The sequence below is a fragment of the Heterodontus francisci genome, chromosome 5, assembly GCF_036365525.1.
Source record: "Heterodontus francisci isolate sHetFra1 chromosome 5, sHetFra1.hap1, whole genome shotgun sequence".
NCBI classification, from domain to species: domain Eukaryota; kingdom Metazoa; phylum Chordata; class Chondrichthyes; order Heterodontiformes; family Heterodontidae; genus Heterodontus; species Heterodontus francisci.
The window spans coordinates 174,159,717-174,174,741 of NC_090375.1; the positions used below are offsets into that span (position 1 = coordinate 174,159,717).

At 43.2% G+C, this 15,025-nt stretch overlaps 1 protein-coding gene across 1 annotated transcript in view; it reads right to left on the reverse strand.

Annotated features, from left to right (window-relative positions):
• LOC137370296 (regulator of G-protein signaling 22-like) overlaps window positions 1-15,025 on the reverse strand; it is a 163,844-nt gene that overhangs the window by 84,881 nt on the left and 63,938 nt on the right. The window contains exons 9-10 of the mRNA XM_068032675.1: window positions 5,970-6,131; window positions 5,341-5,497 (exon numbers count right to left, since the gene is read on the reverse strand). Of these exons, the coding sequence (XP_067888776.1) occupies window positions 5,341-5,497; window positions 5,970-6,131 (319 nt within the window). The remainder of the gene's footprint in view (window positions 1-5,340; window positions 5,498-5,969; window positions 6,132-15,025) is intronic.

Sequence of the window (15,025 nt, forward strand, 5' to 3'; positions counted from 1 at the left end):
ACAGGACATACCTGGGCAATTTTCCACATTGCCGGGTAGATACCAGTGTTGTAGTTGTACTGAAACAGCTTGGCTAGGGGTGCGGCAAGTTCTGGAGCACAGGTCTTCAGTACTATTGCCAGAATATTGTCAGGGCCCATAGCCTTTGCAGTATCCAGTGCCTATGTCATTTCTTGATATCACGTGGAGTGAATTGAAGTAGCTGAAGACTGGCATCCGTGATGGGGACTTCAGGAGGAGGCTGAGATGGATCATCAACTCAGTACTTCTGGCTGAAGATTGTTGCAAATGCTTCAGCCTTATCTTTCGCACTGATGTGCTGGGCTCCCCCATCATTGAAGATGAGATAGTTGTGGAGCCACCTCCTCCAGTTAGTTGTTTAATTGTCCACCACCATTCATGACTGGATGTGGCAGGACTGTAGAACTTAGATCTGATCCGTTGGTTATGGGATCGCTTTGCTCTGTCTATTGCATTTTGCTTACGCAGTTTGGCACGCAAGTAGTCCTAGCTTGTTGACACCTCATTTTGAGGTATGCCTGCTGCTGCTCCTGGCATGCCCTCCTGCACTCTTCATTGAACCAGGGTTGGTCTCCCAGCTTGATGGTAATGGTAGAGTGGGGGATTTGCCGGGCCATGATGTTTCAGATTGCGGTTGAGTACAATTCTGCTGCTGCTGGTGGCCCACGGCGCCTCATGGATGCCCAGTTTTACATTGCTGGATCTGTTTGAAATCTATCCCATTTCACACGGTCGTGGTGCCACACAACACGCTGGAGAGTATCCTCAATGTGAAGGCGGGACTTGGTTTCCACAAGGACTGTACGGTGGTCACTCCTACCAATATTGTCATGGATAGATGCATCTGCAGCAGGCAGATTGGTGAGGACGAGGTCAAGTATGTTTTTCCCTCTTGTTGGTTCCCTCACCACCTGCCGCAGACCCTGTCTAGCAGCTATGTCCTTTAGGACTCGGCCAGCTTGGTCAGTTGTGGTGCTACCAAGCCACTTTTGGTGATGGACATTGAAGTCCCCCACCCAGTGCATCATCTGCAAACTTTGAAATTGTGCCCTGTACTCCAAGGTCTTGGTCATTAATATATATCAGGAAAAGCAATGGTCCCAGTACTGATCCCTGCGGAACTCCACTACAAACCTTACTCCAGCCCAAAAAACATCCATTAACCACTACTCTTTGCTTCCTGTCACTCAACCAATTTCCTATCCATGTTGCTACCGTCCCTTTTATTCCATGAGCTACAAGTTTGCTCACAAGTCTGTTGTGTGGCACTGTAACAAATGTACACCACATCAAGAGCATTGCCTTCATCGACCCTCTTTATTACCTCCTCAAAAAACTCCAGCAAGTTAGTTAAACATGATTTTCCCTGAAGAAATCCATGCAGGCTCTCCTTAATAAACTCGCATTTGTCCATGTGACTGTTGATTTTGTCAGTCATACGAACACATGAACAAACATATGAATTAGGAGACGAGTAAGTCACTTGGCCCCTCGAGCCGGCTCTGCCATTCAACAAGATCATGTCTGATCTGATTGTAACCTCAACTCCACATTCTCGCCTACCCCTGATAACCTTATCAAAGATCTATCTACCTCTGCCTTAAAAATATTCAAAGACTCTGCTTCCGCCGCTTTTTGAGGAAGAGAGTTCCAAAGATTCATGGCCCTCTGAGAGAAAAAATTTCTCCTCATCTCTATATTAAATGGGCGACCCCTTATTTTTAAACAGTGACCCCCCCTAATTATAGATTCTCCCACAAGGGGAAATATTCTTTCCACATCCACCCTGTCAAGACCCCTCAGGATCTTGTATGTTTCAATCAAGTCGCCTCTTACTCTTCTAAACTCCAGTGGATACAAGCCTAGCCTGTCCAATCTTTCCTCATAAGACAACCTGCCCATTCCAGGTGTTAGTCTAGTAAACCTTCTCTGAACTGCTTCCAATGCATTTACATCCTTCCTTAAATGAGACCAATACAGTGCACAGTACTCCAGATGTGGTCTCACCAATGCCCTGTATAACTGAAACATGAACTCCCTACCTTTGTATTCAATGCCCCTCACAATAAACAATAACATTCTATTAGTTTTCCTAATTACATGCTGTACCTACATACTAGCCTTTTGTGATTCATGCACTGGGACACCCAGATCCCTCTGCATCTCAGAGCTCTGCAATCTCTCACCATTTAGATAATATGCTTCTTTTTTATTCTTCCTGCCAAAATGGACAATTTCATATTTTCCCACATATTATACTCTATTTGCCAGATTTTTGCCTACTTACTTAACCTATCTATATCCCTTTGTAGCCTCCTTATGTCCTCTTCACGACTTATTTTCCTACCTATCTTTATGTCATTAACAAATTTAGCAACAATGCCTTCGATCCCTTCATCCAAGTCATTTATATAAATTGTAAAAAGTTGAGGCTGCACCACTGATCCCTGTGGCACACCACTCGTTACATCTTGCGAACCAGAAAATGACCCATTTATGCCTACTCTCTGTTTCCTGTTAACTGTCCAATCTTCTATCCATGCCAATATGTTACCTCCTACACCATGAGCTTTTATTTTCCGCAATAACCTTTCATGTGGTACCTTATCAAATGCCTTCTGGAAATCTGAGTACAGTACGTGCACCGGTTCCTCTTTATCCACAGCACGTTACTTCTTCAAAGAACTCCAATAAATTGGTTAAACATGATTTCCCTTTCACAAATCCATGTTGACTCTGCCTGATTACCTTGAATTTTTCTACGTGCCCTGCTATAACATCTTTAATAATAGCTTCTAACATTTTCCCTAACACAGATGTTAAGCTAACTGGCCTGTAGTTTCCTGCTTTCTGTCTCCCTCCCTTTTTGAATAAAGGAGTTACATTTGCTTTTTTCCAATCTAATGAAACCTTCCCTGAATCTAGAGTATTTTGGAAAATTAAAAATAACACATCAACTATCTCAATGGCCACTTCTTTTAACACCCGAGGATGAAGTCCATTGGGACCCAGGGACTTGTCAGCCCGAAGCTCCAAAAATTTGTTCACTGCCACTTCCCTGGTGATTGTAATTTTCTTGAGTTCCTCTCTCTCTTCCATTTCCTGATTTACAGCTATTTCTGAGATGTTACTTGTATCCTCTATAGTGAAGACCGATGCAAAATACCTGTTCACTTCATCTGCCATCTCCTTATTTTCCATTATTAATTTCCCAGACTCACTTTCTATAGGACCAACCCCCACTTTTCCTTTTTAAATATCTATAGAAACTCTTACTATCTGTTTTTATGTTTCTAGCTAGCTTTCTCTCATACTCTAATTTTTCCCTCCTTTGATGTGGCACCTTATCAAATGCCTTCTAGAAATCGAAGTACAATACATCCACTGGTTCCTCTTTATCCATAGCACGTTACTTCTTCAAAGAACTCCAATAAATTGGTTAAACATGATTTCCCTTTCACAAAACCGTGTTGACTCTGCCTGATTACCTTGAATTTTTCTAAGTGTCCTGCTATAACATCTTTAATAATAGCTTCTAACATTTTCCCTAACACAGATGTTAAGCTAACTGGCCTGTAGTTTCCTGCTTTCTGTCTCCCTCCCTTTTGCACAATACCAGGTCAAGTATAGTCTGCTCTCTGGTTAGCTCCAGAACGTGCTGTTTTAAGAAACTATCCCAAAAACATTCTGTGAGCTCCTCATCTAGGCTACCTTTGTCCATCTGATTTTTCTAGTCTTTATGCAGATTAAAATCCCCCATGATTATCGTCGTACCTTTCTGACAAGCTCCCACACATAGTCGATGGCTCTCTTGAACAGGGCACTCCTTAATGCAGCAGTGGGCTGCTGTCTGGGAGACCCCACACCTGTCTGTCATGGATCCCTGGAATGATCCAGAAGCGTAAAAGTTCAGTGCCTTGGTGATTTTCAATGCCATGGGCATACAGTGCCCATCAAATCCCATTGATTGTAAATCGGCCTGCACCATTGCACCTAAGTCAGTGACGGCCTCCCTGGAGAGCTGTAGTCTTCACTGACAATGCTGCTCGGACATCTGGAGGTAGCTGATTCAAGGCTGGTAAACTTTCTGGCACAGGTGGGCCCTTCTTGCCATGGCCAGTTGCTGCTGCTCTCGTCGTGGAGCTTCACAGGCAGATGCAGCTATCTCCTGGCCCTCCCTCCATCACAGGTGCTGCATCATGCCACAGGCGTCCAAAAAGACAAGGTGTATGAGACCCATGCCAGGTGATCAATGGGGCTCCAGAGTGCTGCCCCTGCAGCTATGAACTTGGCTTAACAGCTTTCCCTTTGCTACTTCTCCCAGCAGACTCCCCAAAGGCCCTCAGTGCCCACTCTTACTGACAGCCTGCCCACTCTTACTGACAGCCAGCCCTCTCCCCAGCAGTATGGGCATCCGAACCTCTCACCTGGGCACCTGAAACTGTCACCTGACACCCAGAACCCCCTTGCACTATCACCCAAGACCCTGCTCACCCAGTACTGCCACCCATGCAGAGTGCACAGCACTGCAGTCCGACAATGGCCTCTGCTCCCCCCTTTTCCCCTATGCAGTGCTGGTCATGACTGCATACCCATCGCAGAACTGAGACCTTTGTGCCGCCAGCTTTCAAAGACTGGTGTTCTGAAGGCACGGAAGACCACCCATTATCCATTTAATTCCAAGCCCCCCATTGAATCGCTTACAATTACATGCAAATACATTAAAACTAACATTCTACAATTTAAATTACATTCCCGTCGCATCAGACTGGCATCACCGCCATTGGTGCTTTCCCACTGCTGATTAAATCCGGAACCAATATCACAATGTTGGATTTTCGGGCAGACTCATTCGATACTATTCTTGGGCCCCACACACCTCTATTCTCACTCCAAACGGCCATAATAAATCCAGCCCTCAGTGTACATTTTGGAATGGATGCGGTTCTGCATATCTAACTTGTGTGTCAGATTCTGGTCCCCTATGTCAGAATTACACTATTTTTGCACAAATAAATCACAGCATCTCAGGCCAAAGGTCTGCATGAAAGAGGAATAGAAAGAAAAAGTGGAGAAATTGGAGCGAGGAAGTAAAGAAAGAAGTTCGCATCTATATCACTTTTTTCTCGTCTACTGATTCCAGCCTTCCTTGCCAGTGGAAATAAGTATATCTTTGGTATTTGTGCCACAACCCACTCATATGAGCAATTTCACACTGGAATGATAGACATTTGTCCATTGGAAATAGTAAAGTTGAAAAATATAATTGATAATTTTTTCAAAAAACTTCTAGAAATTGTTGAATAAAGTGATACTAACCTCTTTTGGAATGCATTCTCTCTTGACAGGATTTGGCAGTATCATAGCAAATGGGCCTACATCAGATTTAGGTCTTAGCTGACGATCTTCCCAATCTTTCAGGACAATGCCAGCTTGTCGTATGGAAAATCCTTGGTTAATACAGTACCTTGGACCCCTGTAATTAGTTGTAACAAAAATAAAAAGGAAAATTTTATAATAATACATTTGTGGGGATGCCAGTAGTCATTTGGGTGACAATTCATTTTTTAAAATATCTCGATTACAAGATTTGCCTGGTGTTTGTTTGAGCTAGAATACCATATCCATAATGTCAACAGTAGGGAAGAACATTCAAAAGACTTTTTTCAAAAGCAGATTTATATGCATCTCAATCATTACTGCTGATAAGCATCAGATAATTTACTTTAAATGCTTCATTTAGCTTTGATTTAAAGTATACCCCTGTCGGAATTGTAGGCATTCTAGTCCTGTCACAATCATAGTAAACCATTTCATAACCTGAGCACAAAGTTTAAGTGTAGTTTTCAGTTAATATATTCCACTTCACACAATATATTGTTTAGATATAAATAGATATACATTAAATACCATTAGCCTGTATTTACCAGCCTTGTGCCTATACTCACCAATACAGAAGAAGTGGCGCCACAATATCTGACTGAAGCTGACACAAGTTTTCCACAGTCCACTGATAGACAAATGACAGACCCAGCTTTGCACGTGTCTCTGCATTCAAACAGTATTCACCACTATTAAACAAATACCGATTCCGTATCTTGTTCATGTAGCTTTAAACCAAAGAATAAAAAGTAGTCAATACTTTGTACAGAACAAAGCAAAGCAACTAAAAATAAATTGGAGAATAATTTGAACAAACAGCATTCACAATAAAGAATGATAAACACAGTGTTACAAAAGAGCACAAATCCAGATGAATTGATAATCACCAATCACTAAATAACCAATCAAATCTAATTTGAGTGTCTCAAAGTGAATTTTGTTTTATTGGAAATAGTATGGAGTGGACCAATCAGAAAAATAATCAACAAAGTTGACTTCAAAAGATTGACACAGTTGCAAACTCAGTGAAATGATACTTTACTTCAGGTAGTTACACCACTTCCTGCCAGAAGTACATCAAGGCTAGATAAAAACACTTTGGGAAGAAACTACTCAGCAACTCTCATCTTCCCTGACCAACCTGTTATTGGGTACCACATGTCAGCAGAGTTATAGAGAAGAGAGGCAAAAAAAGAGTCCCAGAACCAGCAGTGGCAAAGCAAATTAGGAAACCCAGAGAGGTAATAGAAGCTGGCAAAAGCAGAGCACACTAGGAGACTCAGAGAGGCAACAGTAAGATCCCTAAGAGCTGACAGTAAAACAAACGCAGGGAAAAATTTGAAAAAATTCTCTCATAGTCAACACAAAGGGAGGAGCGGAGGAGCCTGAGGAACTTAAGCTGTGTGTTTAATTTATTATCCAAACTCTAATTTTAAATATAAAACAATCTCTCAACATTAAATAAACAATTAAATAATTATTTGTAAGCAAACTAAATCCCTTTACAATTGTAACCTAGATGACAGGTGATTCTATTAGTTCTACAAATAAATTATTGCTAACAATAAAAAGGGATGAAGATTAGAAGTGGCAATACAGGCAGTGTTATGGGACTGCAATATGCAGGAATTTGTGGAGAATGAGATTTCCCAGATGGCCACACCCGGCGGAAATGTCTTTACCTTGAAACCTTAGCTCAGAGGGATTTCAATTATACTAATATCAGCTGGGAGGGTAACAGTGTAAAGAGCAGAGAGGGGGAAGAGTTAATGAAGGGTGTTCAAGAGAATTTTCTTCATCAGTACATTTCTGGCCCAACGAGGAAGGTTTTTTTTATTCATTCAGAGATGTGGGCGTCGCTGGCTAGGCCAGCATTTATTGCCCATCCCCAATTGCCCTTGAGAAGATGGTGGTGAGTTGCTTCTTGAACTGCTGCAGTCCATGTGGGGTAGGTACACTTACAGTGCTGTAAGGAAGGGAGTTCCAGGATTTTGACCCAGCGACAGTGAAGGAACGACGATATAGTTCCAAGTCAGGATGGTGTGTAACTTGGAGGGGAACTTGCAAGTGGTGGTGTTCCCATGCATCTACTGTCCTTGTTCTTCTAGGTGATAGAGGTCGCGGGTTTGAAAGGTGCTGTCTAAGGAGCCTTGGTGCGTTGCTGCAGTGCATCTTGTAGATGGTACACACTGCTGCCACTGTGTGTCGGTGGTGGAGGGAGTGAATGTTTGTAGATGGGGTGCTAATCAAGCGGGCTGCTTTGTCCTGGATGGTGTCAAGCTTCTTGAGTGTTGTTGGAGCTGCACCCATCCAGGCAAGTGGAGAGTATTCCATCACACTCCTGACTTGTGCCTTGTAGATGGTGGACAGACTTTGGGGAGTCAGGAGATGAGTTACTTGCCACAGGATTCCTAGCCTCTGACCTGCTCTTGCAGCCACATTATTTATATGGCGACTCCAGTTCAGTTTCTGGTCAATAGTAACCCCCAGGATGTTGATAGCGGGAGATTCAGTGATTGTAATGTCATTGAATGTCAAGGGGAGATGGTTAGATTCCCTCTTATTGGAGATGGTCATTGCCTGGCACTTATATGGCGCGAATGTTACTTGCCACTTATCGGCCCAAACCTGGATATTGTCCAGGCCTTGCTGCATTTCTACATGGACTGCTTCAGTATCTGAGGAGTCATGAATGGTGCTGAACATTGTGCAATTATCAGTGAACATCCCCACTTCTGACCTTCTTGTCATGCTAGGCCCCCACCCGCCAAGAATGAGACACACCAATTTTGTCATGAACATTTATTTTTAACTCTTGTTGGAGCGAGGAAATGACATGCTAAACAGATCAGCCGTGGCTAGAAAAAAACATTTACATACTAACAGACATCGAAGGTAAGGAAGCGCATTCCAGGGCCCGCTAAGGAGGATACAATCCAACTGGCCACAGAGAGTTTGAACTGAGAAAGTCTGTTTGCTCCTGGACTGAGAAGATCTCTCTTATCTGCTCCCATCTCTTTCTCACAAGCCTCTGAACCCACTAAAGACACTTGAACCCCAAGAGAGAAAAGTCTCCTACAGCAAACAGGTTTAAGTAGAATACTGGGTCCCAACGAAAAGCAAGATCTACCCACAATCAAGGACTCGACAGTGAGTCGAAGAACCATAACAAAAACTCTTCAGATATTGCCTCAAACCTTTCCACTTTATTTTTCTTCTGCTCTTTTCTGTCTCTATTTGCATGTGTGTATCGTGTATGCATGCTAGCGTGGATGCATCATGTATCCATAGGCGTCAACCGAATTAGAGTTTAAGTTCAAGTTTAATAAATTTCAACTATTCTTCTTTAAACCTAAGAAAACTTGTTCGTGCTGGTTTCTTTGCCTTATAATTGAAAAGCGGTGAACAAGGATTCACCAAGCTAAAAACACAGTCTGTTTAAAATTAAACCCTGTTACGGTAAGACCAGGTGAAGGCTGAGAGGGAACCCTAGACACCTTTCTCACCTAGTCGTAACATTATGATCGAAGGAAGGTCATTGATGAAGCAGCTGAAGATGGTTAGACCTAGGACATTACCCTGAGGAACTGTTGCAGTGATATCCTGAACCTGGGACGATTGACCTCCAACAACCACAACCATCTTCCTTTGAGCTTGATGCATTGCTGAATCTGGTCCTGGGGAATGAGGTGGGTTAAAGGAATCAAGTGGCAGTAAGGGAACATTTAGAGAACAGGGATCATTGTATTATAAGAGTGTGATTAGCTATGAAAAGGACAAGGAGCAATCTAGAGTAAAATACTTAATTGGAGAAGGAACAACTTGAATGGGGTGAGAACAGATCTGGCCCACATAAATTGGAACCAAAGATTGGCAGGCAAAACTGTAATTAAACAATGGGCTGCCTTTATAGGGGAGATGGTTCAAGTGGGGTCGAGGTATATTTCCATGAGGGGGGGAAGGTAGGGCAACCAAAGCCAGAGCTCCCTGGATGATGAAAGAAATAAGAGTAGGATGAAGCAGGAAAAGGGGGCATATGATAGATGTCAGGTTGATAATACAAATGAGAACCAGGCTGAATATGGAAAATTCAGAGGGGAGGTGGAAAAAAAATGAGGGGCAAAGAGAGAGTAGGAGAAGAGATTGGCAGCTAACATGAAAGGGAATCCAAAAGTCTTCTATAAGCATATAAATAGTAAAATAGTCGTAAGAGGAGGGTGCAGCCAATTAGGGACCAAAAAGGAATCTACACATGGACACAAAGAGCATGGCTGAGGTTCTAAATGAATACATCACATCTGTCTTTACCACGGAAGAAGATGCTGCCAAAGTCATAGTGAAAAAGGAGGTAGTTGAGTTACTGGATGGACTAAAAATTGATAAAGAGGTGGTGCATGACAGGTTGGCTATACTTAAAGTTGATAAGTCATCAGGACCGGATGGCGGATGGGATGCATCTGAAAATGCTGAGGGAAGTAAGGATAGAAATTGTGAAGGTACTGCCCATAATCTTCCAATTCTGCTTAGGTATGGGAGTGGTGCCTGAGGACTGGAGAATTGGAAATGCTACACCATTGTTCAAAAAAGAGTGTAAGGATAAACCCGGCAACTACAGGCCATTCACTTTCACCTCAGTGTTGGGAAAGATTTTAGAAATGATAATGCGGGACAACATTCACAGTCACTTGGACATGTGTGATTAATTAAGGAAAGGCAGCAGGGATATATTAAAGGAAAATTGTGTTTAACTAACTTTATTGGGCTTTTTGATAAGATAACAGAGAGATTTGTTAAGGGTAATGTAGTGTATATGGACTTCCAAAAGACATTTGATAAAGTGCCACATGATATGCTTGCCAGCAAAGTTGAAGCTCATGGAATGAAAGGGACAGTGGCAGCATGGATATCAAATTGTCAGAGTGACAGGAAACAGAGAGTAGCGCTGAACGGTTGTTCTTCAGCCTGGAGGAAGGTATAAAGTGGGGTTTCCCAAGGGTTATTACAGGGAAGGAGTGGAGCAGTGGAACTAGCTAAATTACTTTTGCAGAGAGCCAGCGTGGGCTTGACAGGCCAAATGGCCTCCTCCTGTGCTGTTTAGTTTAGTTTAGTTTAGAGATACAGCACTGAAACAGGCCCTTCGACCCACCGAGTCTGTGCCGACCATCAACCACCCACTTACACTAACCCTACACTAATTCCATATTCCTACCACATCCCCACCTGTCCCTATATTTCCCTACCACCTACCTATACGAGGGGCAATTTATAATGGCCAATTAACCTATCAACCTGCAAGTCTTTGGCATGTGGGAGGAAACCGGAGCACCCGGAGGAAACCCACGCAGACACAGGGAGAACTTGCAAACTCCACACAGGCAGTACCCAGAATTGAACCCGGGTCGCTGGAGCTGTGAGACTGCGGTGCTAACCACTGCGCCACTGTGCTGTAACCCTTCTATGATTATATGATTGAACTGGACTGTTTGCTAGAGACCCTTTAACACATAAGGCATCGCTTACTGCAGCATACTTTCAGATTTCATAGCAAAACACAGCTGCAGGAAGAGGAGTTTGTGATTGTCAGTCAACAAGGTAGGGGGAACCTAGGGGAGGCAGGGAAGGAGGTACCATAGTCACTGCTCCTACCCAACAGGAATAATGTGCTTTCTACCCTAGGAGATAAGGATGTGCGCTGCAGGGTGGATGACCAGAATTCTAACCATGGTAGTGTGGAATAGGATACAGTCAAAAAAGGGAGTCAAAATAGAATTGGAAAGGTTGTAGTCATAGGGGATTCAATAATTAAGAGGATGGATAGCATCCTCTGCAGTCATGACTGAGAATCAAGGAGGGTGTGCTGTCTAACTGGTTCCAGGATAAAGTATACCTCGAAGCAATTGGAGAGGAAGTTGGAAAGGGAAGACGAAGACCCTGTTGCCATGGTCCCTATCAGGACCAATGACAAAGGAAAGAACAGGTAAGAGTATCAGGAACTGCACTGCTGGAATGGGCTGCACCTGAACAGGAATGGGACCACGGTTCCAGTGGAATAGGGTTGTGGATAGGACTTTAAATCAATAAAATGGGGGGGAAGAGAAATAACAATAGCCTCAAGATACAGGAAATATGAGATAAAAGTAAAGGTCAGAACAAGGAAACAATTAAGTGTAGCATAAACAATCAGGGAACAAATAAAGTTATGAAATATAAGCATAAAATAAGTTAAAATTAAAGCAAGAGGCTCAATTGATAAAAACAAATTAAACTCCGTGTGCAGCAATATACACAGCATCCAAAATGAAATGTGGGAACTGGAGACAATAATTCATAGAGCTGTACCAGATGAAGTAGGGATAACTGAAACATGGCTGCATAAAGAACAGGACTGGCAGCTGGCATATCGCTGGCTATATTGTATTTTAAAAAGATAATGAAGGAAGAAGAGGGTGAGGTAGCTCTGCTAATTAGAGATAACATAATCATAATAGAAAAAAAGGACATAACTATCATTACGATAGAAACAGAATCCAAATGGGTAAAGGATAAGATGAAAAGCATAGATGCATTTAAGATATGTAAGTACATGAGGGAGAAAGCAATAGAAGGATATGTTGATAGAATGAGATGGAGTAAGTTGGGAGGAGGTACATGTGGAGCTTAAACAGCAAAGACCAGTTGGGCCAATTGACCAGTTTCTGTGTTTTAAAATTTTACATAATACTTCTATGATTTCAGACGCATACAATCATTTATAAAAAGTGTTCAGTTTTAGGGTGTGATCAGATCTGTTCATTTGCAGAAGCACACAGTTTAATAGAAATGCAAGATAACTGAACTCCCCCCAATGGTCTAATCAGAAAAGGTTCTAGTTACTGAACTACTAGACCATCAAAAGCAGAAGGTCTCAAGTTCAATTTCCAATCTGAGTTGAATTAGTTGATTACTCAGGAGTTAGAGCACTACAATTGGCCTATAATATACTGCTGGCCTATATTAATAAAATCAGCCAAGGTTACTGTTTCTGATTGCCATCTAGTAATCCTAGACATCGTATGAGGACAGGATCAAGCTCAGCTACAATGTCCCTATGCCAGATATCAGGCGTCACCGATGCCATTCAAAGGCAGCTTGCACTCTTAAAGGCTGAGTGTACTCTAGCTGCAGAATGAAAGGAACACATAAAAATTGAAATGGGTTCAACTAGATTCTCCAATGCTGCCTTGGCTGTCTTGGAGGACTTGATGCAGGCAGTGGACAGGAAAATGAACACACTCTTCCCTCCAGGAATCAACTCAGGAGACACTGGGAAGAGGTCGCTCAGCATATCAATTCCAAAAGCTTGGCACCCAGGACATGGCTGCAATGCTGGAAAAGATTCAATGATCTCACTAGAGTTGCTATGGTAAGAACACTGCTCTATTACTCTCTGTTCACACATACACCCTCACTTCTCACAAGACTTCCCCATGGTGAGTGGTCCTTCTTGTTTTTTATTTATTTATTTATTTAGAGATACAGCACTGAAACAGGCCCTTCGGCCCACCAAGTCTGTGACGACCAACAACCACCCATTTATACTAACCCTGCAGTAATTCCATATTCCCTATCACCTACCTATACTAGGGGCAATTTACAATGGCCAATTTACCTATCAACCTGCAAGTCTTTGGCTGTGGGAGGAAACCGGAGCACCCAGGGAAAACCCACGCGATCACAGGGAGAACTTGAAAACTCCGCACAGGCAGTACCCGGAACTGAACCCAGGTCACTGGAGCTGTGAGGCTGCAGTGCTAACCACTGCACCACTGTGCTGCCCCGTTGGTTAGTGCCAGGTGTTGCTGGGCAAGTTCCACACTTGGCGAGTGACGTGCTGGGGCATACCAAAACTTAAAACGGGTCCTGCAAGATGGATGAATTGCTTGGCTAGCTGCAGTTGCAACAACATTCAAGAAGCTCGACACCGTCCATGATAAAGCAGTTCCTTGATTGACAACCATCCACCACCTTAAACATCCACTCCCTCCTCCACTGGCAGACTGTAGTTGCAGTGCATACCATTTACAGGATACACTAGCTAAGGATTCTTCAACAGCACCTCCCAAACCATCGACCTCCACCACCTAGAAGAACCAGTGCAACATATGTATGGAAAATCCCTCAATGCCAAGATCCCATCCAAGTCACACATTAACTTGACTTGGACTTATATCATGATTTCTTCTATTGTCACTGGGTCAAAATCCTGGACTCCCTATCTAGTAGCATTAAGGGAGTATCTTCACCACACAAACTGCAGTGGTTCAAGAAGGAGTGTCATCACCAACTCAAGGGTAACTATCAATGGGTAATAAATATTGGTCTTGTTAGAATGGGAATGTGGGTTCACATTGCCCATGCATCTCATTGTTTGTGGGATCAGTACATGATGAGTTAAAACATCTTTCAACTTTGCTAAACAGGGATGTTTTGCAAAGCAGGTCTAACACAAGGTTGAGGAACTGAAGGACTATGTGAAGGTTACTCATCCATATCCTGTGGGTCTCAGCCACCAGCAGAATTGCCTATATGAACATGGCAGACAGCACACTTCTGGCTTGTAATGAGTGTGCTATTTTTGCATACTATATTGGAAGCTTAGGAGGCCGAGAAACCAGTGCTGCATGCTCAATTTTCTAGGGCATTGAAGAGAAAAATTTGTCAAAGGAAACATGGCTGGACATTGGGTAAGGATAGAGTGGATCTTCTGTGATACCATCCACAGTCAATCAAATTACATGACAATGTTCAATATCCAGGTTCACACATAGGGAATAGCTACAAATACAGCAAGGTTGCCAGTTGTGCCTTTCAGGAGAGCTGGGCAGCAAGATGGAGGGAAGCGAGAAGTTGGAAAAGAAAAAGTGAAGGAATTGAAGGCAGCACTATTGGACAGGGCCTGAAAGCAGGTGGTGTGATCGCAATGCAGCATTGATCCGTGCCCATTGCTTTCAATGCAGGCAACATGCAAAATTCATGCTGCCTGCTAACCTAGATGATTGTAGCGTGTAGCCAGCACTAAGCACACTGTTGAGTAGCTACATGAGCAGGGGCGCAAATCGTGACAAGCATCTACAAGCTAAACCTAGCTTGCACCACTTAAAGCCAGCCTGCACCTTTTAAAGGCGTGGTGCATTGTGGCTGGATCAGGTGCTGGAAGTGATTTTGGCATGGGGCACACTCAATAATGACACAACACGGCAGAGAGCGGGCTCTAATATTTTCTGGTGCTGCACGGGAGGCCTTCGTGCAGGAGATGTAGAGGATAGATATCATCTATCTACAAGGAGCCAGACAAACTCTCAGAAGAAAGTGGGAGCTGCTAGACATGGAGGTCAAGGCTAGGAGTCTAGCCCCAAGGACCTGGATGCAGTGCTGCAAAAGGTTTAATGACCTTACATGCTCACATGAGTGGTCAAGGTCAGTGAATGTATCTTCAAATGCCATATCCCACCATCTGCACCACTAGCCTCAAGCACTGCTCGCTGCACCACACTCACATCACTCACCTACCAACAATCTCCATCAATTAGCATTCATAACATTCATAGCTTCACCTCAACCTCACAAACTTAACACTGCTACA